The 24978-nt window shown below is 39.1% G+C and overlaps 1 protein-coding gene across 1 annotated transcript; it reads right to left on the reverse strand.

The window, feature by feature from the left end:
* Positions 1–5221: 5221 nt before the first annotated feature.
* Positions 5222–17281, reverse strand: rcn1 (reticulocalbin 1, EF-hand calcium binding domain). Its single transcript, XM_041810578.1, has 6 exons — positions 16776–17281; positions 14073–14266; positions 13809–13987; positions 10449–10509; positions 9330–9529; positions 5222–6422 (listed from the first exon to the last, which is right to left on the reverse strand). The coding sequence occupies exons 1-6, from the start codon at positions 16994–16996 to the stop codon at positions 6315–6317; spliced, it is 963 nt and encodes a 320-aa protein (XP_041666512.1). The 5' UTR covers positions 16997–17281; the 3' UTR covers positions 5222–6314.
* Positions 17282–24978: the final 7697 nt, after the last annotated feature.

The following is a 24978-nucleotide window of genomic DNA, read 5'->3' on the forward strand; positions in this document are numbered from 1 at the left end:
GCTCCTCGAACGGTCCCCCTATACTCTGAAACTTAGGTGTAATGACAGAGCTTTGACAGCAGGGAGATAAAGCCAACAGGCAGCAAACTTGTGCCTTGTATGAAAGTGGTGACGGTGTGTGTTGAGAAGCATGTGCAGCAGATTCAAGTAGCAAAGCATGCTGCCAGTCTGAAACAGACAGTTACTGCATAGGAACGCGAGGAGCACTCTGGACGAATGACGTGACACTACACATGCGGACCAAAACATGGCGGCCTCCTGGGGAGTTTATCATCTCAAATGTACTCAAAATGCAGATATCTAGTGAGTTTTTAATTCAGTATAAATATGAGAGTTACAAATATCTGTTCAACTAGGTGAACTTGTCCGATCCTTTAAAGCAGAATGTCAAAATGCCTTACACTGGGACTAAAACCAAGTGCTAGGACAGCCAAGTCAGACAAGGAGAGAAAAATAATAAACTTAATTGCCCAACCAAACAGGAGCTTGGTTATCTACAACCCCAAATTCAAAAAAGTGGGACATTTTTGTGAGGATTTGTGCACTGAAATTGTATATCTAATTGAAAATAGCACAAAGATCCCATTACAGATATTCTAAACCCCTTAGAATTCCAGGTCAAATTAGTCAAAACTCCTACTCAGAAATACCCAGGTTAAACTGAATGTTGTTTTTGAACCACTTGCCTTGGAGTAAAAGCACAAACATGGTGTGTTTATAAAAGTAACACTCTTAAGTTTCTTCTCAAACTGAAAGACTCCCAAGCTGCTACTATTGTTAATAGATAGTATAACAATAAACAGAATATTTTACCTGTCTGAATTTGTACTGTGAAACAGAGGCCTGTAGATAACTGTAGCTGGAAAACTCAACTGGACCAAAGCATGAAACTTTTGCTAGTTCAGTTTCAAAACTGAAAGCAGAAGAAAAGGAAACGAGGATTTCACAGCTGCTTTTATGAGGAAGAGTCTGGGCATTTTCAAACTGGAGACTCCAGAAGGTATTGACATTGGCAGACATTTTTCTATATCACATTTCTAATGGAAAAGAGTTACAGCAAAACTAGTGGACTACTAAGGACAACAACGGCCTTTTGAAATGTGAAATTATGCAAAACTAGTCCATGGATCTTGATGGATGCTTATGAACTTAAAATTTGACTGGGTTTGGATTGTGGGGACGCTTTCTGATGCAGCTGGACTATTTTTGATGAGAAATTATGATCAGGAGAGCACAGGAAAATTTTTCAAATTTAGACAAAGAGAAAGACAAACAGAACTACTGACACAAGTGGGAGAAGGGGGAAGGGTACATGAAACTTGACTCCAGATATTAAGTCAAAATTATTACATAGGATAATTATTTGATACTTACAAACAACATGGGTACAGTTCAATACATCCAGAAGAATCCACATCACTCCAGAGAAAATAATCACCCATCATTTTAGTGACCATAAAAGAGAGAGAAGAGAGAGCTTCTCATGGTGAGCTATGCCACTTTTATTATCGCTGGTTTGTTTGCAGCCTGACAAATGCATCAGTTGTGGCTGCTTTGTTGGTTTTATCCTGGAATTGTTAGCATGGTTAGAATCCTTGGAATCAGAGCTTTCTGGTGGTGTGCAACATCTGGTATGGACAGCCATTTTTTAATTAATAACTGAATAGTTTAAAAGTGATCTTCTGGCCCAGTGTTTTGAATAAAAATCGATGTCAAACTTTGTGTGCTTGGAAGACTGTATATCCGGAGGACTTTACACAAACACAGAAACAGAAAAAATTATTAGATTTTGGACTTCTTCAAGCGAGGAGAGCTATTGCACTATGTTGGAAGAGTATGGATGTACCTGCTTTAAAACTGTGGATAAAGGAACTTTCAGAATATATAGGATGGGAAAGACTAACATTGCTGTAGGCAAATAGAGAGACTTTGTTGAACTCTGGGAGCCATACATGAATATTGCAGGAGCTTCTTCATCTGGAAGGAAATTATGAAAATGTGGGCTACTTTGTTATGTTTTATCCTTTATTTTAGCTATTTTATCATTTAGCTGCACTTTATGTTTTATGCTTTGCAATAATAAATACAAAAAGTCAAGATATATCTGGAAGAAAAAAATCTGCTGGCCTGCTGATGGAATTAAAACTCCATTTTACCGGACAGAGGAAAGGTGGAAAATGGTCTGATGCGTCATAATTTGCATTTCTGTCGGGTTTCCTGGATACTGTATCTTCCAGACTAAAGAGGAGAGAGAACATTCTGCTTTATCATCAATTCAAAAGCCAGCATCCGTGACAGTACATGGGTGTATTTGTACACAAGGCTTCATTAGTACTGAGCCATATATACAGGGTTTGCAGCAACATATGCTGACAATGCCTCTTTAAGGGAAGGCTTTTGGCTGCAGACATTACAAAAGCATAGCTCCATAATAAAACAGGCTGAGTGATAGCCTCATCTTCATTCATTACCATTAATTCCCCAATGGCCTTTTAGAGATTTTGGGTTACTCAGGTCATTCCTTAATAGTTTCTTCTACTTTACAGTCACCCCTGAGGTTCAGAACAGCAAAAGAGCTATCTTAAGAGCATGAAAATCAGCTTCCTCTCCTTGCTTTAAAAAGAGGTTAAATATTTCCTGCCTACATCCTGGTAAAATTTAGCATTCTCCATCCAATAATCATCATCCTAACTTTTATTGAATATATGAGCAGTAAAACAACATAGCTTCTGTTATTCTGTACTGCATTGTTCTGCCAAGCACAGGGCCACCCACAGAATTTACTGGTCCTCTGACAAACCCAGAGAAGGGCCCTGATTATTTCATTTTGGACCTGAAAAGTATGTCGCTGGGTTCTGATGTTGGAATTATTAATTCATGTTACTGTTTAACCCCTTTTCAAAACATTTTCTGCACATTTTTTTGTACTTCACTTTCTGCTTTATGCCACTTTAAACCATTTTAACCTCTTTTTGCCATTTTTTTGACCACCTTTAACCCATTTTGTTTTAATTTGGCCCTTTTTTGCCGTTTTTTTGCTGTTTCGCCACTTAACATCCATTTTGACACTTGGTACTTCCATCCAGTTTTTGCAGATTTTTTTGCCAGTTTTGTCTCTTTTTTGCCACTTTCTGCCAATTCTTACCACTGTTTTGCCACTTTAAACTTTTGCCACCTCTTTTTGCCAGTTATAACATATTTTTCCACTTCAGCCCATTTTTAAAACTTCTTTTTTCCCTTTTATCCCAATTTTGCTACTTTTGGCCCAAATTTGTCACTTCTTTTTGCCAGTTTTAACCAATTTTGACCCCCCGCCCCGTTTTTTTGTCTTTTTTCAAAGTTATGTGATCATTTTCCATTTAAGTTGTTTCAGGTTTGTCTGCTTTATTTCCTGGCATCCTGATGTTTATGCACATCATGGCTTTGCTTTAAATTCTGAAGATCTGAAAAACAGAGAACAGAAATCTCCACCAACACTTTTAGTTTAAAGAACAACTTTATTAGACCGACGCGTTTCGGCATGTAGCCTTCGTGGATGACTGGAGATTTCTGTTCTTTTTTGCTTTGATATCTGGCATTACGTTCCAAATTGTTCAGTTCAATGTGCCCATCAACATTGTTAACATTAATTTACAGGTCATTCTGTTTTAAGAAAAGGGGTTCACATTTTTAAAAAGGCAATACTGTACTACGGCATAAATAATCAAAATGATCCTTTTTGTTGCTTTGATAGGAGTGGTTATTACTCAGGTTAAAAACGAAATATGATAATCACAGCTTAGCTTTACAGTGGACCATGATTTTGCTGACCTCCATGGGTCCCAGAAAGCTCCCCCCTTTATCCCCCTTATGAGCAGCCTTGGCTATGAGCTGTGACCTTTTGCCTTTGCCTTGTTCCTCATTTAGTCCTACGCAACTTGGGAAGCATCGACTCTCCCCCTGACCTTCAGTTGTATAAAGGGCATAGTAATCTTTTGAACTGACAGGGAAGCAGTTTTGTTCACTTAATCTGTCTTAAGCCTTTCCTCAATGTAAAACACATGAAAGCCCACTTGGAGTTTGCAAAAAACTCCAAATGAAAGCAAAGCGGGCTTTCATTTGTTTTTTTGTCCTAAGGAGAGGTGTCCGTCTAACCACTCTTCCAAAGCCCAGATCAGTAGAGGGCTGCAGTGATGGTTGTCTTTCTGGAACTTTGCACCATCTCCACACAGGATCTCTGGATCACATTCAGAGTGACCATCAGCTTCTTGGTCAACTCTCTTACTAAGGCCCTTCTCCTGTGATCGCTCAGTCTGGCCAGGCGACCAGCTCCTGAAAGAGTCCTGGTTGTGCCAGACTTCTTCCATTTGAGAATCACAGAGGCCACTGTGCTCTTGGGAACCTTCACTGCAGAACTTTTTGTGTAGCCTTCCCCAGATCTGTGCCTGTCAATCCTGTCTCTGAGCTCTCCAGGCGGTTCCTTTGACCTCATGGCTTGGTTTTTGCTCTGAAATACATTGTCAGCTGTGGGGCCTTCTATAGAGAGGTGTGTGCCTTTCAAATCACGTCCAACCAATTTCCACAGGTGAACTCAAATTCAGGTGTAGAAACATCTCAGCGATGATCAAGAGGAAGGGGTGGGGGGGTGGGGGGTGAAGCTAAATTTGAAGTGTTGAGGCAAAATGTTTGAATACTTAGTATAGTTTAAACAGCCTCTTCATTAACCCAAATTCATAGTGATATAAAAAATCTTTTACCTTCCCAGATCACCCTGACCTAGACATCGACTTCCTGACATTTATACTGGTGCTGTAGTCTAACAGCACCACCCACAGTCAATACAAAACACAACAACAAAATGGCAATACAAGAAAACCCCATTTTGGCTCTTACACACCGACTGCATCATTACTCATCTAAAGATTATAATCAAGGAAAGCCAAAAAGTCTGGCAAGGTCTGATTTTTTTGTGGGAGCAAAAGTCAAACATACGTCATGTTGCCCTCCTCGTTAGATCATTTTGATTTATGGTTCTTAAAATATATAGATAAGAACAAATAGTTACAACTTCCTTCCGCTGTCCATGCTAGACTGATATGTCAGATGATTATCTAAAAGACATCAGAGTACATAACCAAAGTCAATAATGAGGTCATGTGCTTTGCTTTGTCTTGGCTGGACAGAGAGGCAAACAGGAGCCAGTCACACAAACAGGAAAAACTCAATGATGATTCTTTGCAGCTTAAACAAAATACACAAACTTTATTATAAGACATTTCATTGACATCTGCAGTGTGGAAATAAAGGCATTAATGCACATGTGTAACAGAGTAAAGTCAAAAGTAAGAAAAACATGTAAAAGATGATCTGTGAAAAAATGATGAGTGAAAAAACTAGCCGTCATACAAGCTGTGGAAAAACTATCAGAACATGCAATACGAGAGATGACCTTGGAGTGGTGCAAAAAGATATCTCTATGTGAAAGTTAACCAAAGTAAGCATTTCCTATTAAAGTCTTACATATAAAAGCCAATAAAGCACTTAAACATATTCTTAAATTAGACCATTGTAAACAGTAAAGTTCAAATGTAACATCAATAAAGGTCAATTTAAACTTAAGATGCAGCTAACTCTGGAATAAACCAATAAATACATCAAACTAATAGAGAACAAAAATTCACGGGCACGAAAACCAAGGCGTGCAAAGCCATGCCATTAAACATCTTTAATAAACAGTTTAAAAGCATTTAACTAAACAGATATAAACATTTAAATCATTTGGCAAGAAAAACTGTAAACAAAGAAGTATTGTTTATGTCTTAAATCTACTTCAACATGTTTTCATTCTCAAAGTTCATAGAACATTTGATAAATAAATAAAATCTGAATAAAATGTTCTTTCTTTGCTTAAGTTTCACATTAACATTGCTCTGAAAACTCTTCCTGTGTCTGAATACCCATGGAAAGCTCTGCATTCAGCTTTGTTTCATTGACGACTATGTACACAGATCTCTGAGGCAGCAGAGCCGACGACGCGGCTAGAAGGCACCGTTAATGGAGAGCTGAGTCCACTGGGCCTGGCTTTGCTCCTGAATGTCAGAAACAAAACTATGATAGACCCTTAGAGTTGAAGGTGAGCAGACACCCACCCCCTCTCTGGTTTGGTCTCTACAGTGTTTGTTTACAGTCACTCGTGCTGACATCCGTCCTGTTCTCATGAGGAGAGGATGGAGTGGAGGCTGTAGGGATGTTCAGAGGAGTTCGTGGTTCTGTCTAAGAAGACGAAGATGTTATCAACCCTCTTCTCACATACTCGTCAGGAGAGCACTGAGAGCTCAGAGCTCATCGTGGTTCCTGGTGAGGTCTTCTCCGTAGTTGGTGGCCTGACTTCCCACAAACATGTTCCAGTTTTCTAGGATCTCATCTTTGGTCAGCATCTGGTCCTGAAAATGGAATACAAGGGAATTGCAATGTTTCCTTTCCATTCATCCTTTCATTCATTATCACTCATTCACGTGTCTCTGTTTCCTGCTCTGGTAATCAGCTGGTATGGGCGTCTAATCATTTGAATCTTAAACCAATCCTGTTCTGCCATGACCCCTGTAGGTCCAATCATCCTACTGCTGTCATATTTCTGTTCTATTCTCCTCTGCAGTCAGTCTGTCATTTCAGTATGACCACTGCAACCCTCCTCCACCCCAGCTACCTCAGTACATCTCATCTGTACCCAGGTCCTCAGAAGTCTACTCCGTTTCCCTTCATCGCCACCTCATCAGTGTCTGGGTCAAGCTCCTCAGAGTCCACCAGTCTAGATCCCATAAGGGGGATATCCTATCTGGCTGTGTGGCCTCACAGCCTTCATGCACACACCATGATGGAGTCTCTTTTCACTAAAGGCATTTCACATTTCCAAACTTGGAAAAATAAATTAATATTCCCTGGCATTAGGTCTCTCTTGATCAATTTAAAGTAGTACCCATGAAGGCCTTTAACAAGGGACTTACACAATTGACTTCCTTAATGATTAAACTTTGTCACCCTTACTATTGGGCCAAGAATTACTCTTCAGTTAAACCTTTTGTTTTCACATTTAGGCTCATGAAAGTGTTTAAATGTTGGGTCTAAAGCCGGGTGTACACTGTGCGATTTTCGTCCGATTCAGCCATGAATTTTGAGTTGCACGACTCACTTTGAAGTAAGGCGACTTTCAGTCAGATCAGGCGTTGTTTGTCATGCTGTGTACAGGGGGGTACGACGGCCGACCACGGCCTGACTACGGCCCCACAAGCTGCTCCCAACTGGTCGGATGGATTTCTGACATGTTTGATACTTTGGTCGTACGACTCCAGATACTCCCACCATCAGAGCAGAAACACAAGCAGAATAAACTACTTTGGGAGATTTTTTTCCTTTTTAAACTGTCAGACAATGTCCTAAATTACCATGGCGACAGCTGGAATGACTTGCTGATGCCCCCACAGCCCCGCTATGATAAAGGAAACAAACCAGCAGGAAATATTCCTACCTGCGGACCTGCAACTGACATGGAGGGGATGCTGTGTGTGTGTGTGGGGGAAAGAGAGAGAGGATATGACTGGAAACACTTCACCCTCAATGTGTGAGACTTTTTGAAAAGGAAACTCAGTGGATTTCTGTCACAGTCCGTCCCAACTTCACTTTTACAGTGTGAGCACCCAGGTCGGGGATAAACATCGGACCGTATAGTATGAGCATTTAAATCATACGTGATGGTTGTGAGTGATTCAGACGCACAGTATGAGTTGACATCCTACCACGACCGTCGTAGGACAGCTTGAAATCGCACAGTGTATACCCAGCTTAAGCAGCAGCTGCCACAAGCCCTAGCTTCAGTGAACTGTTATCACCTTTCAATAATGCTCCACCACCAGGATGTAAAGAACAGCACAGTGGACAGTTAGGGCCTCATAGCTCAGAGTGGTTTGACAGCAGTGTTTCCCCTATAGTTCATTTTTGGTGGTTTCCTGCCATTAATACTGTGCAAGAAGCAATTCATATATTATGTAAATGATTTAAAGTGCCTATATAAAGTATTCGCCCATTGGATGTTTCGCCCTTTTATTGATTTTATGAATCCATCATGGTCAATATAATTTGGCTTTTTGATAAAAAGAAAATATTTTACAAAACACTTTTGATGTCAAAGTGAAAACTGATTTCTGCAAAGTAACAATTAGATAAAAATTTGTAATTTCAAATAAGTGACTGCATAAATATTCACTCTGTTCAAGTCAGTGTTAAGTAGATTCACTTTTGGCTGCAATCACAGCACTGAGTCTGTGTGGATATGTCTCAATCAGGCTTGCACACCTGGACACTGCAATCTTACTTCATTCTTTGCAAAACTGCTCAAGCTCTGTGAAGCTGCAGAGGGTTTAGGCGTGAACAGCCTCTTTCAAGTCTAGCCACTAATTACCTCCGCCCAGGAAGTTATGTGATCAGGTGGGTTTGTTTGTTTGTTTGTTAGTTTGTTTGTTAGCAACATAACTCAAAAAGTTGTGGACAGATTTTGATTTTTAGGAAATGTCAGAAATGGCATAAGGAAGAACTGATTAGATTTTGGGAGTGATCCGGACCACCGTCTAGATCCAGGATCTTTTTTAAAGGATTCTGTACTATTGGGAGATAGGGCTAATGGCGGAGGTCTGCGCTCTCCAAGTGCTTTTCTAGTTCTCTGTTGGATTTAGGTCTGGGCTTTGACTCGGCCACTCCAGAACATTCATCTCATCTTGTTGTCTGTGTAGGTTTTACTGCACGCGTCGGGTCATTGCCTTGCTAGAAAATAAATCTCCTCCCAAGCTGTAGTTCTCTTACAGACTGAAAAAGACTACCCTCCAGGATTTTCCTATATTTTGGTCATTCATTTTCCCCTCTACCTTTATAAGCCTTCCAGGACCAGCTGCCTAGAAGCATGCCTATAGCTTGTATTTAATTGCCATTACTTTGTAGAACTGTTTTCACTTTCACATTTAAAAGGGTTAAAAAAAAAAAAAGAAGAAGAACAAAGCCATTATTGGACTAATCAATTGTTCTCTATGATGAACAATAATGTATTCTATGTACCTTGTCATGTCAGGTGTTTGTCCTTGTTACTTGGGAGTTTTGTGCATGTTTTGTATCAGTTTTATGTAGGACTACAGATTGCAACTAGCGACTCGCTAAATCTGGTGCAACCATGTTTTCATTTACTATGTATGAATGATCAATGATACTGCACACTGTCCCTTGATAAATAAAAACTAAACTAAACACACACGCAAGATGAGAAGAAACAGTTTCTTAAAAATGTTTGTGTAGTTAAGAGTCAGTACCTTGTCTTGGTCAGACTCGTACACCAGGTGTCTGGCCTCGGCCTGGGCGTGGTCGTAGTCTTGTGGCATAATCCAGTGGCGGATCTCGTCTAGGTCCATCTTACCGTCTTTGTTCAAGTCTCTGAAGTCAGAGAACTGTTCCCTTTCAGTTTTGACCCAGTCGGGCTCTGGACCTCCATCCTCATGTGCAAACATGTCAGCTGAACAGTGCAAACAAATGAGAGGAATGGATCTGAAAACTTGCACTTGCTCACTTTAAAAAAGTATGTATTCACATTTACAAATAGATTTCATATATGTGGCTTCATTAAAAGATCCAGAGACTAGCTGACAGGAATGCATTATGGATGGACAAAACTCTTGTAATAAAATTGATATAAAACCAATGAAGGAAGATTAACTGATTTTGCAGCCCAAAACTGGGCTTATTACAGCTTTGCTGATGATAAAACTGTATTGAGCTGTGTTAGTATAAAGAGGTTATTTTTCCTCTATTTTAAGGGAGGTTGATGGATTATAATTTTGAAACCCCTGAGCTTAATCAGAACAAAGTCTAAGTGCTTATAATGGATCAGAAAAAGATACCACTGAGAAGGCTATGACCAAACTTTACTAAATAAAAAACTTACTGTACGAGCTATGTATCCAGAGAGCTTTAAATATTAAGCGTTATTACAAGGGTTTGTTTATGATTGAGCAACATGTACACCATTTTATTTCTACAAGCTTTACCATTTCAGTGCACTTACAGCAGACACACTTGAAAAGCAAGACAGTCTTGTTACTGTAAGAACTGTGCCACTGTTTCACTGCTGAACAAGAAAGCAACCATCTACAGATCTGGAGAACAGTTTCAGAGACTACAGAAAAATATATTTATTTTGAAGTGTATGTTTGGAAAAAAAACATATTTTGTTAATTTAGTCAAAATTTCTCCTAACTTCCAAATACAATGTCCTCACCAGAATAATCTGAAAATGGCGCCTGATTTAGATAATGACAAGATGACGTTGATGAAGACTTTCTGTAGCATGTTGATAAGCATGTAGCTGATGTGGCTGCTTTATTCAAAAACAAATTAATTTGATTTACATGTTGAAATAATTTGCCTGAACTTACCAATATACTCATCTTCATCCACATGTCCATCGCCGTTCTTATCAATGTCCTCCAGGGTTTCCTGCATTCACAAAGAGTTTATGATGTCATTAAAGGGTCAACCATGCTGAAACTTTCACTCTGAGTAATAAAAAGAAAAGTTAGCGCCTCAGGCAGCAGGAGTGAAAGCAGGAGGGTCAAGTGACATCAGGCTGGCAGACTGGCACACACATTACAGGAGCTTTTCTCCTCCATCCTACATTTGAGAGAGTGTGAATCTGACTAAATGGCTTAGCGTGGGAGCTGATCATCAACTGACGACCATGCATGTACATGAGGAGTAAGTGAAATGCATCTGGGTTATATCCCATGCACTCAGCTACACAGACTCAAATCACTGCATGCATCCTTTCCTGCAGGTGAGAGGCTCTCTCTGAACCCTGATGCAAGATTAATGACCACAGAGCCTCTATAGTCTAATAGCAGACTAATAATAAACATGAGCATCCATCTGGTTTCTATACCCACTTAACCTGTGAAAGGTTGCATGTAAACAAGAAGAGCTATTCATTAAAAATATAAAGCCTGTAGACCTGTGTATCACTGACAGTGGAACAGATGTCCTGTACATTTCAGCAGCATGTGAGAGGCGCACCACAGTCACACTAAAGGATGCATGCTCACTGTAGATACTGTTTAATGGACTGTCAACACTGTAACTGCCACCAACTCCAGTCTAAGCATGCTGCAGTTCACAAGACTTCAACAGCAAAAAAGACACTCCAAATAATTAAAACACAAAAATAGTTTGCGTTGATTTTGGTGACCCTGTAAACAGAGTGGTAGTTTTATCTTTTTCCGAAGCTTGTCCTTTATACTGTATGTGTAAGATGTGTTTTCAAAAATGCCCGCCTTGCTTTATTTCAACAGTCAAATGAATCACTAGCAGTGAGTCTTTGCTATAAAAAATGGATAAAAGACTCTGTTCTTCAGTGTGCTGGTAATCCTTTTGCCTGACACCACCCCAGGTAGCATTTACAGACATTAAATATAACTATAGGAATAATCATTGGTGGGCTTGTTTGTTTTGTAGGTCATAAAGAGGAATCACACATAATAACATGGAAAAAATGTAAAGAGTCATCATGGCTGCCATACCTTTTATTATCTAATACTTTTCAACACTACATTTTTAAAGCATTAAATTCTATGTTGATTTAATGATCAATAGTATCTACAGCTTTCTAGTCTTTTAAACCCAAACGTGCCACAAGCAGAGAGAGCAGTTGCACTTCACAGATGCTCTCCATAAAATCCGACTAAGCTTGAGCCATTTTGCAAAGAGGAATGGGCAAAAATTTCAGTCTCTAGATTCTACCAACTTTCCACATCTAGAGACTGAAATTTCTGCCAACTTTTAACCCTTTAAAGCCAAATGTATCATATTTGATATGTGATATTGTGAGACCTTTGTCTGATAAACATGACTAATAATTTCCTTAAAAACTATTGAATATATTCTGATAAATGACAGAAATGCCTTCCAGTGGATTATTAGTTTCCAAAAAATGTCTCATGTGTCAAATATGATAAAAAAAATACATATGTGAAACTTTATGGCATTTTTCCCCTTTCTTTTGGATTTTGGTAGAAGATTAGATAAAAATCACAGTTTCAAAACATGAGGATTTTTCTGGATATTATTTGAGGTATCAGGCTTTACGGGGTTAAGTGAGTTTCAATGACAAAAGTTTGAGGGTTGAACTACATTAATTTATCCATATCAGTATTGGCTAAAAAAAAAAGAAAAGATAAATACTGGCGTATCACATATCAGCATAACTCAGATATTGAGCAGCCCTAGAAACAGATTTAAATACAGCTTAATTTTTTTTTTACAAGTTTCATTTTAACCTTTGAAATTTTGGTACTGAGATGACCTTAGAGGTTGATGATGATGGAACTGCGATGCATCGCTCTTGAGACCTGCATTCAAGCCAGAGTCAGAGTGTTTTGATCAAAGATACACTACACTAAACCCTGTCCCAGATAAAAACACCATTAAGAAGTAAGGATCTGTGATGTTGGACTTTTGCTGATATCCACTATACAGATATTTTCAAACTAATTTTACCTGACACTTTAATTCAAACTAGCTGAAGTCAAGACCAAAAACTTTAGTCCTTAAAGCACACATTAAAAATAAAAGAGAAAACAAACTCCATCTGGAAATACTCCTGTAATATTTCATATCTGTTGATATCAATAATTGACTTTTTGAGCAGTTATCTGCAGATACCAATTTCATGCTGATTATGTTGTGTGTTCCTACCTACTGCTATACCAGCTCAGCAACTACAGAAGCCCTAAGCACTGAGTATTGAATCATTTCTTGTTTCACTCTCCTTTCCTGCCTATAGCGATATCATGCAGATAATATTGTGCATCCCTATTGAAATGTAAAGTAGGATTCACTAGTCCACACAACAATGAATGGAAGACACAATATACCAAAACAAACTGGTGTAAGGCAGAAGATGGTCTCTTTAAAAATTTATTTGTAAAAAAAATTGCTTTTTCTAAAAAAAATACTTTGGCTAAAAGTGGGATAACTTGATGATTAAACTGAAAAAATGCAGAACAAGTGACTTCACTTTACAGTAGAATAAAGTGACGTGATCCATTAAACAACACTGCAAGCTCCGTCTCTTATCCTCCCTGCTGATCATTGTAAGTGTCCTTTCTATAGCCACAAAGTGTCCCCATTTTCCTCACATGACAACAGACACCATCAATAGCGCTGTTGTGTGGTTGTGTGAAAGATCTGCGTGTTAGGAACGTGTCCAAACCGGTATTACAAGAAACCAGCCTCATATCAGGTTAGCCAGATTCACCACAATCACTGAGGACCCGTGGCTGAACAGGTCTTTGGTTACATCCGGTGACATCATAAAAATGAGAGATTAATAATTAACTCTGTCAAATGGGTAGTACAACTTTTATGAACAGAGCAGCATAGTGCATCGCTGCTAACATTTGCCACGCAACTGTTCCATGAAGCCAAATTTATATTTAAAGATTGAGTCTTAAATGGGACAGTCGGTCCCATCCCACTGGACCTGTTCCAAAAAATACTGAAACTCAATCATTTCCTGGCCGAGTTAAAATTTCATTAAGGAGCTATCAAATGCTATCACATTTATCTCACAGGGTCACCAGATTTATGGAATAGGAGGCAGATATATTCTAGTTATAAAATCATATTTCTCAGTGGTGAAACACATCAAAAACTCAAAATTTAGAGATTTCTTGGTGCCAAACTCCAGACTCCACACCTCTTTCTAATCATACTTAATGACTGTGTAATTATGGAGGGCTTACCAGAACCACAATATCCCTCATGTGCTCGAACTCCTCAGGGTGGAGGAAGGATGTGAACTCCTCTCTGTCTGCTGTCAAGTCTTTGTTCAGATCAGCTGCTTTAAACCTCCTCTCATCACGAGGGAGCATCTTCTTAAAGCTGAACTGGTCTGTCGATTCGTCAAACTCCTCAGGGTTGGCTGAAAAAGGAATTTAAAACCAGGTTATACCAAAACATTTCATAAATCTTAAAAAATCACGATAAAAATGCCTGAAGACACATACCAAGGTAGTATCCATATGTGGCTTGCTTGTATTCATCCCATGAAATCTTGTTGTCTTTGTTCAGGTCGTAATCACTCCATACCTTTGCCACATTCTCATAAACATAACGCTTCTGGACACGCTTTATCCATGCCTTCAGTTCATTTGTGGTGATGTAGCCATCAGTGTTACTGTCTATCCGGTCCACTATTTTACTACAAGGAAAGAGAGAGAAGACAGGAAGGTTAAGAGTTCTGATTTGTAGTAATAAACCAGAGCAAGAAATATTAATTAAAGGCAGAAGTGGTCATAAAGGGTGACTCATAATGATACATGGGCCATGGTTAGGGCTGTCATAATAAAGGAACTGTAAACTTCGATATAATGCAAATCAAAATTAAATTATATCACATCACATTAATAGCCTACTGTTTTTGATACCATGGAAGTTCATGGAAACCAATTTTGATAACTTGTGTGTTTTCAATCTATTTCAACAACAAGGTGACAAAAGCAGAAGTCCTAGTTACCCAACACTGAATTATTTCCTGCTTTTATTTACCATGAACTGTGAGCAAACTTCTGTAAATTGCACAAATAGGTTGCCAAATATTCAAAACTGTGACAAAGTATTTTTGCAATTCAGACTATGCTTCCTCTGTTTTGCTTTTGGCAGTTTTTGTTAAACAAGACTGAATATCTGAAGTGTTCTAAAAGTTTCTTCGTTTTTTATTTAATAGATCATTAGAATAATATTTAATATATCAGGGATTCACTGATACCACATTTTTCCAGACTAAGGACAAGTACCAGTACTTATATTTGAGTACTCACCGATACGGAGCACAAAAAGTGCTAAATAATACCATTACTGTTCTTAAAATTATTCTGAATGTTTTTTTTATTATTATTATTAGATTTTCTTCATCAAAATTCTTCACAATTTGTTAGTGCATAGTTTTAATTCTCCTCTACTTTGTCATCCTCATTTAAGTTAAAATATCATCAAACTGCAGACACGGCTCAAACTTTGACTACATCAGGGGTGTCCAAACTTTTTCCACTTACAGAAATACTTAAGGATGTTGGGGCCACTTTAATATCCGCAAGGTGAGGTATATGACACTGATTAAGTCAGAAATAGAATAAAGGAGGAGCTGGGGTGGAGGATTTAATGTCTAACAATGCAAACAGACAGTAGTTTCCAGGCTTTCGGGGATGCCAAACAGATTTCAGGGGCCCTGTTTGGCCCTAGCTACCACTGGCTCTGCCCCCCGAAATATTATTGGTACTGCTTTTTTACTTCTGTAACCTATCAGGGAGTTATAAAACAAGATATTGTATGATACATCATACAAAAACAGTTTCAGAAAAAGTATCCAAAGCTGGCTTTTTTACCTCTGTAACCTATCAGGGAGTTATAAAACAAGATATTGTTATTTCTTTGGTTGCCAATATGTTAACCAACCATGCACAGATTTGTCACAAAAAACACATCAATAAATTCTTCTTGTCAAGATGTTTGTTTACAGAATAAGCACAATAGCACTATTGTGTGCTGAAACTATGAAGTACAGTACAGTCAAGCAAAAGCTTCAAATGTTGGCCATATTTAATTTTACTTCTCGAATTTACTGCGGGCCAATCAAAATTGATCTGTGGGCCACATTTGTTGCCATACTTTGGCTATAAAAGAAATTGTTGATTTATTGTTATTAAATACCTTTATCTGACCTATTTTGCTCATTTATTGCCTTTTTTTCAAAGTGTTGAGAATGTGTAAGTTTGATAATTGCATGTTATCAAATCAAGAAGTAATAGTGAATTCACAATACCAATCAAAATAATCATGGCTATGATTTTTGCCATTATCAAGCAGCCCGAGTCTACAGCCAGCTGTATGTTTTTAAACTAACAATCTATATTTTGCATAATTGATTTTATAATTGTATCATGGGAATCAGAATAAGAAAAGAGGGGAGAAACTTGGTTATTACTACAGCTCACAGTCGATATACTGTATGTATTGATTTATTGACCCTTGATTATGGGTGTCCAAAACACACAGAAATACTTTTATTATTATCAGGGAGGAGATAAAATGTGCATGTTTAACAGTTTCTGGTCAAATGAAAGTGTTTTCAATGAGTATACTTAAGTAGGAGGAGCAGGCAAGCCCATTTAAGTGAGAAATGTAGGATGAGTGTAGCTGTGGTGTGTTCTTGGAGCTGGGTTGCCACGTTGTGATGTTAAGGGGTCCCTCCCACTCTCAGCACCATCACAGGAAAGAAAGGATTTCTTCATGTCTTACATGGTGCCAGCTTTACATCCAAACACAACCACGTAGCACATGACGTGTACTGCAGGCAGTGACAGCTTCCACATAACTTTTACTCAAACTCCATCGCCAACAAATGCTTCTTTAATCATCAGATGCATAATTAAGATTTCGACTAAGCAATTAGATCTATATGGGTGTGTGTGCGAACAACTAATGCACCAATTTTATCCAGCCTTGTAGACCTTGGCATGCACGTCTTTCTCAGGCATTTGTTAAATTTTAATGCGCTCAGCCTGCACAGTTACACGCAACAGACTCCTGCAGAAGAGGAGTGAGTGTGCCTGATTTACTCCATGCTGCAACATGTGATAGTAACACTCAGGCCATTCAAAGATAACATGGAAATCAGGTCATGTTAGAGGTTGATGGAGGTCTGTCCTTACCTAAGCCTGTCTTTGCTCTCCTCTGGTGTGAGCTGATCAAACGTCTTTGCCTCCTCTTTGCCCAGAAAGGCCTCATGGTCGTACTGGTAGCTCTTATTGTCTTCGTGGCCTTGTCTGCTCAGCTCTGGTTCATGATGGACTCTGTCTTTTCTTAAAGTGGGCTTGCTTTGCACCGCAGCAGCGCACATAAGCACGGCACACACGAAGCCGAGGACGTCCATCAGTCAGGAAGGATGAAGATAAAACCACAACAGCTGTCTCCAGGCAGGCCTGTAGCTCTACAATGAAACAATAACAAGCGGCGACGCTATGCAGCCACTTTCACTGCTTGTATCGACCACCTAAGCCTTGCTCTTATCTTCTGCAGTGGCTTATTTTAGCTGCATCCGCAAAAAAAAAACACCTGCAAAAGAGCACCTGAGGTCCTCTGAGGGCATCTACAATACTCACTCATACGATTTTTGGCTATCCTGTCCCCTTTTCCCTGAAGAAGGGATGCAACCAAGCAGGGATTTTCTGCCGCCTTACGTACATCCAATCAGAGTGTCCGTTTCAGGCAGAGCCCAACCCCTTCCAGTTAAACGAACCCTGCCATTGGTCAGTGGGTTGTCGGTAACTTGAGAGAGATTCCGGCGCCACGTTGCAAGCTGACGCTTAAACTCAGCCCTTTGAGCTAAGGCTTGACACCGGAGACTAATGAGGAGACAAAACTCAGTTATTAAGAATTACAGCAGCTCCACAGCCCGCTGTTGCTCAACAGTATTCCCGCCTGTACCGACATGCACTGAAATGTGGCCTGTACGAAAATGTGGAGTACACAGGTATGTTCATGAGTGACAGAAAGGGTTCAAGCCCTCTTTACCTTATAAATTCAGTCCAAATATGTTCTATAGAACTATGTCCATGTCCTAGACGGTATCCAACAAAAAAATTTATTACATTTCTTAATATTTGAGATTTTCTAGCCTAGAGGCAGTTTTCTTTAGACTGAGTGAATCCAGAATAATAGCAGCAGCATGAAGAGACTGTATCAACCAGTTTAAATGAAGGGACTGTAGGAAAATTATTAAGAAGTGCCAGAAAACTGTAAAGGTTGTGTCTATTTTCTTTTCTTTTGCTTAAGGGACAACAGCTACTTATTAGAACAACTGGGGGTTTACATTTTTCTGACCCCAAACTTTATTCATCAGATTTGCAGCAAAGAGTAGCTAACCTCGTGTTAAAAAATTGAGCCAACACAAAAGCGCAGAAAACTGCAGTTCCCTGTGGTGCCTACAGAGGTTGGTTGCAAAAAGCAAGTAATGCATTTGGCATAACAACACTCCCTAACCTTGCAAAGCTTATAGAGTGGCCAGATTTAATGAGAGGTGTCTGGCTGCAGATCGTACATCTCTGATGGACCCTCTCCCTAACCCTACCCTACCGTACCCTAACCCTCCACTAAAAGTTAAAAGTTAAAGACATGACCTGCAAAACCTAATTACAAAATGTTTAACAAAGTTGCTTACAGAAAAACAGCGTGTCCTCCATGAAAATATTCTAACACAGCTAACATAGCTTATGTATGTATTATGCTGTTTGCTGGGAAAGGTACTGAGATAGCAGAGCTACATAGCTAATGTGACTAAAGCTAAGCTCACAAAGCAGCTACTTAGCTATGTTTGCTAAAGCCAACTTAGCTACTTTGGCTTATGTAGTAGCGTTGATTAGGTAAAGCTAACGATGCGGGCCATCCATGTATCTACTTCTAAAACAAGTCGATGCATAATTCATTCTCGGATTAGACCTCTGACCTTTTTCTCTGTTCAATTTCTGAACTGTCTGTTAGTATGTAATGTTTGCAATGTAGCCATTTCGTGAATGTAACTACCAGACTTTGTTCATTAGGAACGATGAAAAAATTCTAACACTGGAAATACGTTGTACCAGAGAATTACGCCCTTTCTGTTCTGACCGAGACAGCGTCTCAAATGAACGTCTGTGAGAGTGGCCATCAGAGTTGTATGGTCTGCAGCCAGACTGTCTTGGATTTAGTGACTGTTATCAGGCAGATCCATCTTGCAAAGTTCCAGTCTGAAACATTTGAGCCTAATCTGAAAACAAATAAACTAATCAGTGTAACTTTAGGAGAATGAGGCAATAGCTATAGGCAGGGTTTAGTTTTACTGCATGTTGGTGAACGAAGGACACCATTGAAGCATTTAGCCTGGATGTATCAATAGCAGCAGTTTTATCAAAAATTGACATTTCTTTTTTTAATAGAATAGCAGAACATCACACTGAAAGCCCTCCTTGGCAGAAAATATGTTTATGCTCTTCTCCAACCAGGGATGCGAGGGATTAGCCAGCCATCAATTTGTAGTCCGCATCAGAATTGCTGTTTGTTTAAACTAATCATTTACATTATTTTATCAGTTTAGGCTCACAATCCTGGTCAGACATCAGGTCCAAACTGTAGCCACTATACCTAAAGCACTGAGAGATGACATTCAGCATAGGAGTGTGTGATTTTATCAATTATAGATGTAATGGAGATATTATTCAAAATTTGACCCCCCCCCCCCCCCCAGTCTGCACCAATATTGATTTTTAAAGTGCATGTACCATCAGCCATGAGTGATCGGGCAACATTAAGTTTGTGTTTTTTATTTTTTGGACATACTATAAAGTTTACCAATTTAGGGTTCTGGCATGATCTCAGGGAGGGCGCAGGGCCCTGTTTGCTCTGACATTGTCAAAATTAGATGTGCATGTATTTCATTTTATAAATTATGATTAAAAACATAGGCTAACATATGACAGTGTATTAGGGCCACTCTAAATGATTAAAAATAAAGAAGATCAGTTATTTGAAAAAAAAAAAAAAAGGATCGATTTTTTTTTTCTAAATTTTTTTCGGGACATTTTCTGCTTTTGTTCATAGTAAATGAAAGGGTATAGACATGGAAGTCTTCCCAACATTCTGAACTTTACATTTTGAGGGTTTTTCTCAAAAATGTATGGATCTTCTCATTTTTAAATTATTTTTTTAGAGCTGCCCTAATAATGGATAGACTTTACACAGATCTTTCGCCAGTATCAAGTGTATTGGCCTTTTATGCTGGGATTTTGTCAACAAAAACAATTAAAATTGATGTTAAATTTTTCCAAGTTGGTCCTGGGGGGCTTAGCTTTTCTTAGTTATGGGTAGAGGGGTTGCAAGTAAAGAAGGTTGTGAATCACTGCTGTACAGCATGATCTATCCCTATGTTCCCCATGTTTCAATTCCAGTACCTCATGTTTTGACACAGTCACATGTACATCATTTTTACATTTGAGAGTGCTGAAATGTACTGAAGTGTAAAAGAAATAACTTTATTTACATTTTTTAACCAAAGGCTGCTGAGAGCAAAAGAGAAACTGATCATGTGATCCTAACAAATTCACTGGCTGGCAAATACTGATTTTCTGAAGACCCTTTGGTGTCTCAAAATGCAAAAGTAGCAATAATGTCTAAACAGACAAAGAGCAGAGGAGGTGACAGTGGTGACAACTGGGATGGATAATTCTGAAATGGGTCTATATCCTGAAATGTTGACAGTGGCTCTGTGCAGTTTGAACAGTGAGGAGGACTTTGCTTTTAATGTTTTGGTACTTAAAACAACTGCAGAAAAGTTGCGATGGTATATAAAAAAGCACATTTCCCAACAGTAAATTAAACCTGCACAAAGTGTTTTTTTAAGAGTGTGGAAACGAAATATCAATTTGTGAGCGTGACAGTGAGAAGCAGTCTTATTAATGATGCTTGTGTCGTAATGTTTTAAGGAAGACGACACAAAGAGTTGGCATGGTTGGGGGGTGGTGATGATCACATCTACATGGAAAAGACGAGAAGAATCACATTACTCAGACTCCTCTCAACACGCCGTAATGTGGACGAGCAGACTCTGTATCCTGGAAACAACTTGCTGACACTGCCATGCCTAATCCTCGTTTGTGGGCAGGAGAAACATGTACTTTGCCATTCATCAGTAGCATAATAAGCCAGCACATGGCACTTTGCTGTTTTGCATAAAGAGTACACCCCAGTTTATGATTATAAAGAGGCCCTGGGGCTAACTAGCCTCTTTATTCAATTAATGAATAGTTAATGTATTTAAATTAGTCCTGCCTGGTCAATTTGAATCAGCGTGTTACACAGACGAGAAGAAACACAAATGTTTTTTTTTTTCAGCAAGATACTCCTCAAATATGTACAAAACAAAGTCTAAATCAGCATACATTTGATGACTTCTGTAAAATATAAAATAAGATCTCGCAGGAAGAATGAGTTATATTTGATAATGGAAGCTTCAGTTATGGTGCTTAACATGCTTGAATTAAAATACGTGCAGTTATAACGGCTTAATCCCAGATAACAGTGGATGTTTTGGGGGTACCGCCTGTATTATGAAGGTTATTGAGGATTAAACAATAGCAACATGTCTGAACAAATGCTGGCACTAACATGTTGGAAAGAGGAAGTTGATGGGAAATGTGGCTTTCAACACGAATATTTCAGCGAGGAAAAGAAAGAAGAGGGGGCTGCAGCAGCTACAGGGGTGTTCAGTTAACCATGAGATTACACACTCTGCAGAAGGCATTTGGTTAATGTAATTAAGAAAACCCTATGGTGGGAGACACAGAGCATTAGTGTCCAGCATGTACAGTTGTTTTATGGCCACTTCTCACCCCCACACACAGAGACTGTATTCATCTGATATACTTTCTATATTTGCCGGAAAGGCTTCTGTTAAACTTAAGGATTTTCAGTATCTTACAAAAACAGAGGGGGAGAAGAATTTATGAGAGTGAGGCTCAGTCCCATTTCTAATTTTTTTCCCCTGCACCTTGTCCCTCTCTTGTCCCTTAAAACAGTAGTCCTCAGGTGATTGGACATCAGGACCCATCACCATCTCCTTAAGACTAATCACAACCCGAGTTTTTAAATGTTCAACCACTCAAATTTATTCAGTGAAAAAGTTACAGTTTGTTCCCTAAAAGTCATATTGAACAAAGAGACAGGGCAAAACAAACCTATTTACAGAAGGATGTATAATGTTTTACTCCATTTTCCAGAGGCAGCATGGAAATTTGGTAATTTCTGAAGGACTTTCCTCATTATCGTCAGAACAACGGCAGTGTTATCCAAAGAAAAGAACATAAATAGGAAGAAATCTCAACACAAATACTGAAACGCACTCATTATTAAATGAAAACCTAAAAAACACATTTATGAATTTACTGTATTCACTTGGGGATTCTGTTCATAGACTTCGCCACTTCTTTTTTCCTTGACACACATCCACAGACCACTGGAAAGAGATTCACAACTTACTTTTGGGTCCCGACCTACCAGTTCAGAACCACTGCTTTAAAGCATAGGCCTTTCCACACCTATGTACTAGGTAATTTTAAAAAACTAAAGTTTCTTCTGCTGTTTACAAAAACAATCCTTTCATACTTTCTCAAAAACATCCTTATCCACTTAAAAACATAAAAATGCACTGTTAGGTGCTGTAAAGAGCACGCTGTGTCAGCATAAACTGTCCTTCACTATGCAGGTGAAGCAGCTCAGTGACCTAAAATGCTTTTTGTGTGCATACAGAGGTTCAAAACACAGAAAAATACCTGCCTACATGTGGACAAGGCCTCAGTAGTTCAGTACTAGACTGACTTTTAAGAGAGAATGGGTTTTTATAATTTTATCAAGGACAGACACAAGACTGAAACAAAGCAATTACAGTATATTAGGTGTGACGTTACAAGCCCATCAGTTTTTCTCGCCTACACATTAACTCTGAACAGAGTTTGGCAAGATTTCACCCTGGAATGAGTGTTCCAAAAGGTGCATCTTCAGTTCCTTAAAATGTTTTTCATGTGTGTTTGAAAGGCTGAAACGCACAGAAAAACCTCAGTTTTCATAAGAGACATCTTCCCTTACAAAATGGGTCGGCGCTTCAGGTTCCCGATATATTAACAGTAGTCATTGACAGCATATATGTAAACAGACAGGACAGCAGGACCAGACATTTTTACCACAAGCTATTTTTAAAATGCCTGTTTGAATTGTATATGGATATGGTTGTCGTTATGTTCAAATCTTATGTACAAGGAAACTAACCTTGAAAAGCAGATGGATACGGCTGTTTCCGTGTTTCTCACTGGCGAATCCATGTTGCAAAGCTCTCGTCTGAACCGTTTGGGCCTGGTTTGAAAGTGACAGGACCAATCAGCGACGAGGGGCAGCGATGAGGGGCAGCGCCCTCGGGGGCGGCGGAGTCGTGACGCATGCAAGCAGTGAGAAGAGGCCCGTGCTGATTTTCTATTACACTTGGGGACTTTCTCAAACTGCTCCCTTGTCATTTCCACTCCAGTATGGAGTGAACTCTGTCTGATGTCATGAATGAAACTCTCTCAGTTGAGGGTTTGAATTGAGCAGTCGGCTTTGGGACAAACTCCCCTCTTTGCCATGGAAACAGAAAGTTTATGTAGGTCACTAAAATAGGAAGTTATCTACATAAATGATTTTAGGCAGTCATTAAAATCACTCCATATTATGAGAGAAAACTACATATTTGGTGGCATTTTTAAATATTTTATAATATCAATCTGGTGTTTCTAAGAGTATTAGTTTCTTCAGTCTCTGTGAACGTAAACCAGTCCACATGAGTATACACGAACTGTTTTCAAGACTTGACACTGATAGTAATGTTAAGGTTTTTATATCGCAAGTCCATCATACAGCTGTTTTTTTTTTTTACTTACATTGATGCATTAAAGTTATGCGAATGATAACACAAAACTTTAATGTATGGAGTACCTCCCATGACAAACAGTGAAAGGTCAGCGTCGGTGCAGACATCACTGATGGAGGGTTTAATTACACACTCACTCTGCACCCTGAAGTTTTGGATGGCACTCAATGTGGATCCTCCACAAGAGCATGCGAACAGAGTGGAAATGTGCAGGGTGAGGATGGAGGGAGCAGTTTGAGAAAGGCCCTTGGTTTGGAGCATACCTCTGTTTGAAGGCCCATGTAGCTACTTCACCCTCCACCTCCAGTCCAACGAGAACTGGGACACTCTACCCCCAGTCGTGAACTTCAAATTGTAGGAGCTTGGCTGAGAGGGAGAAAGGATGTATTTGGACTGAGCTTTTATTCCATAATTATCCAAAAAAATCACCATAAAAGTTTTCAGTGGGGTTCAGATCACACTGCTGCTAATTCCAAGCTAATTGCTACACACTAGTGGCAGCCATTGCTGTCAGCTGTCAGAACAACTAAACCCCACCAGTAGCTACCACCGCGCTCTCCTCAAATGACGCTGATTGGTCTGACCATTGGTAGCTGATTGGCCCAACTGGTTTGACAATTTGTTACAAATAATATACATCTGTTATTCCTTTAAACTGCATGTGGACTCCCTCTTTGTTACTTCCCCAGGCCAGATCATAACATTTTTCTTAAAACAGAGTAAAACTGAGTTGTAAGTGGCAAAATGGGATACTAGAGGTGAATAATAATCAGAAAGTGGCCAAAACGGTGGTGAAAAGGGGCAAAAATGGGCAGAAAACATTTAAAAATTGGATTTTAAATGAGTAAAAATGCACAAAATTGATGAAAAATGACACAAAAGTGGCATAAATGGGGTAGAAAAAGAGGCTATAGAGGGTTAAAAGGTGGCACAGATAAACCATTTCAACATCAGAAGCCAACAATAGCTTGTCAAACTTTTCAGCTTCAAAATGAAGTAACTGTTTTCCAGGGAGCATGGTAGCACCAATGCTACTCATACAACACACAAATATTGATACTTTGAAAAAAATTATAACTAGATATTTGGGGCGCATTCTCTGGGTTATCAGGGGCCCAGCCAACTCTGTGGGCTTCAGCGTGGGATTGCAAGGCGACTGCAGAAGAACTGAAGCTTTTGAAAAAGCCACAAATCTGAAGTTTTTAACCAGAAGCTGCCAAAAGCAAAAGAGCAAGCACTATCTGAAATACACAAATGTGTTTGTGTTAGACAGTTTTATTCTGGCTTATCAGAGAGGAAAAAAATACCCAGTAGTGGATTCTGAGAATTTCCAATTTAGTTAGTTTGTTTTTTAACTGATATCCAAGTTTAAAATCTGCCATCAAACAGCCCTACAGGTAATTATGTCTTAGATTGCCCCTCTGTTT

The sequence above is a fragment of the Cheilinus undulatus genome, linkage group 1, assembly GCF_018320785.1.
Source record: "Cheilinus undulatus linkage group 1, ASM1832078v1, whole genome shotgun sequence".
Taxonomy (NCBI): Eukaryota; Metazoa; Chordata; class Actinopteri; order Labriformes; family Labridae; genus Cheilinus; species Cheilinus undulatus.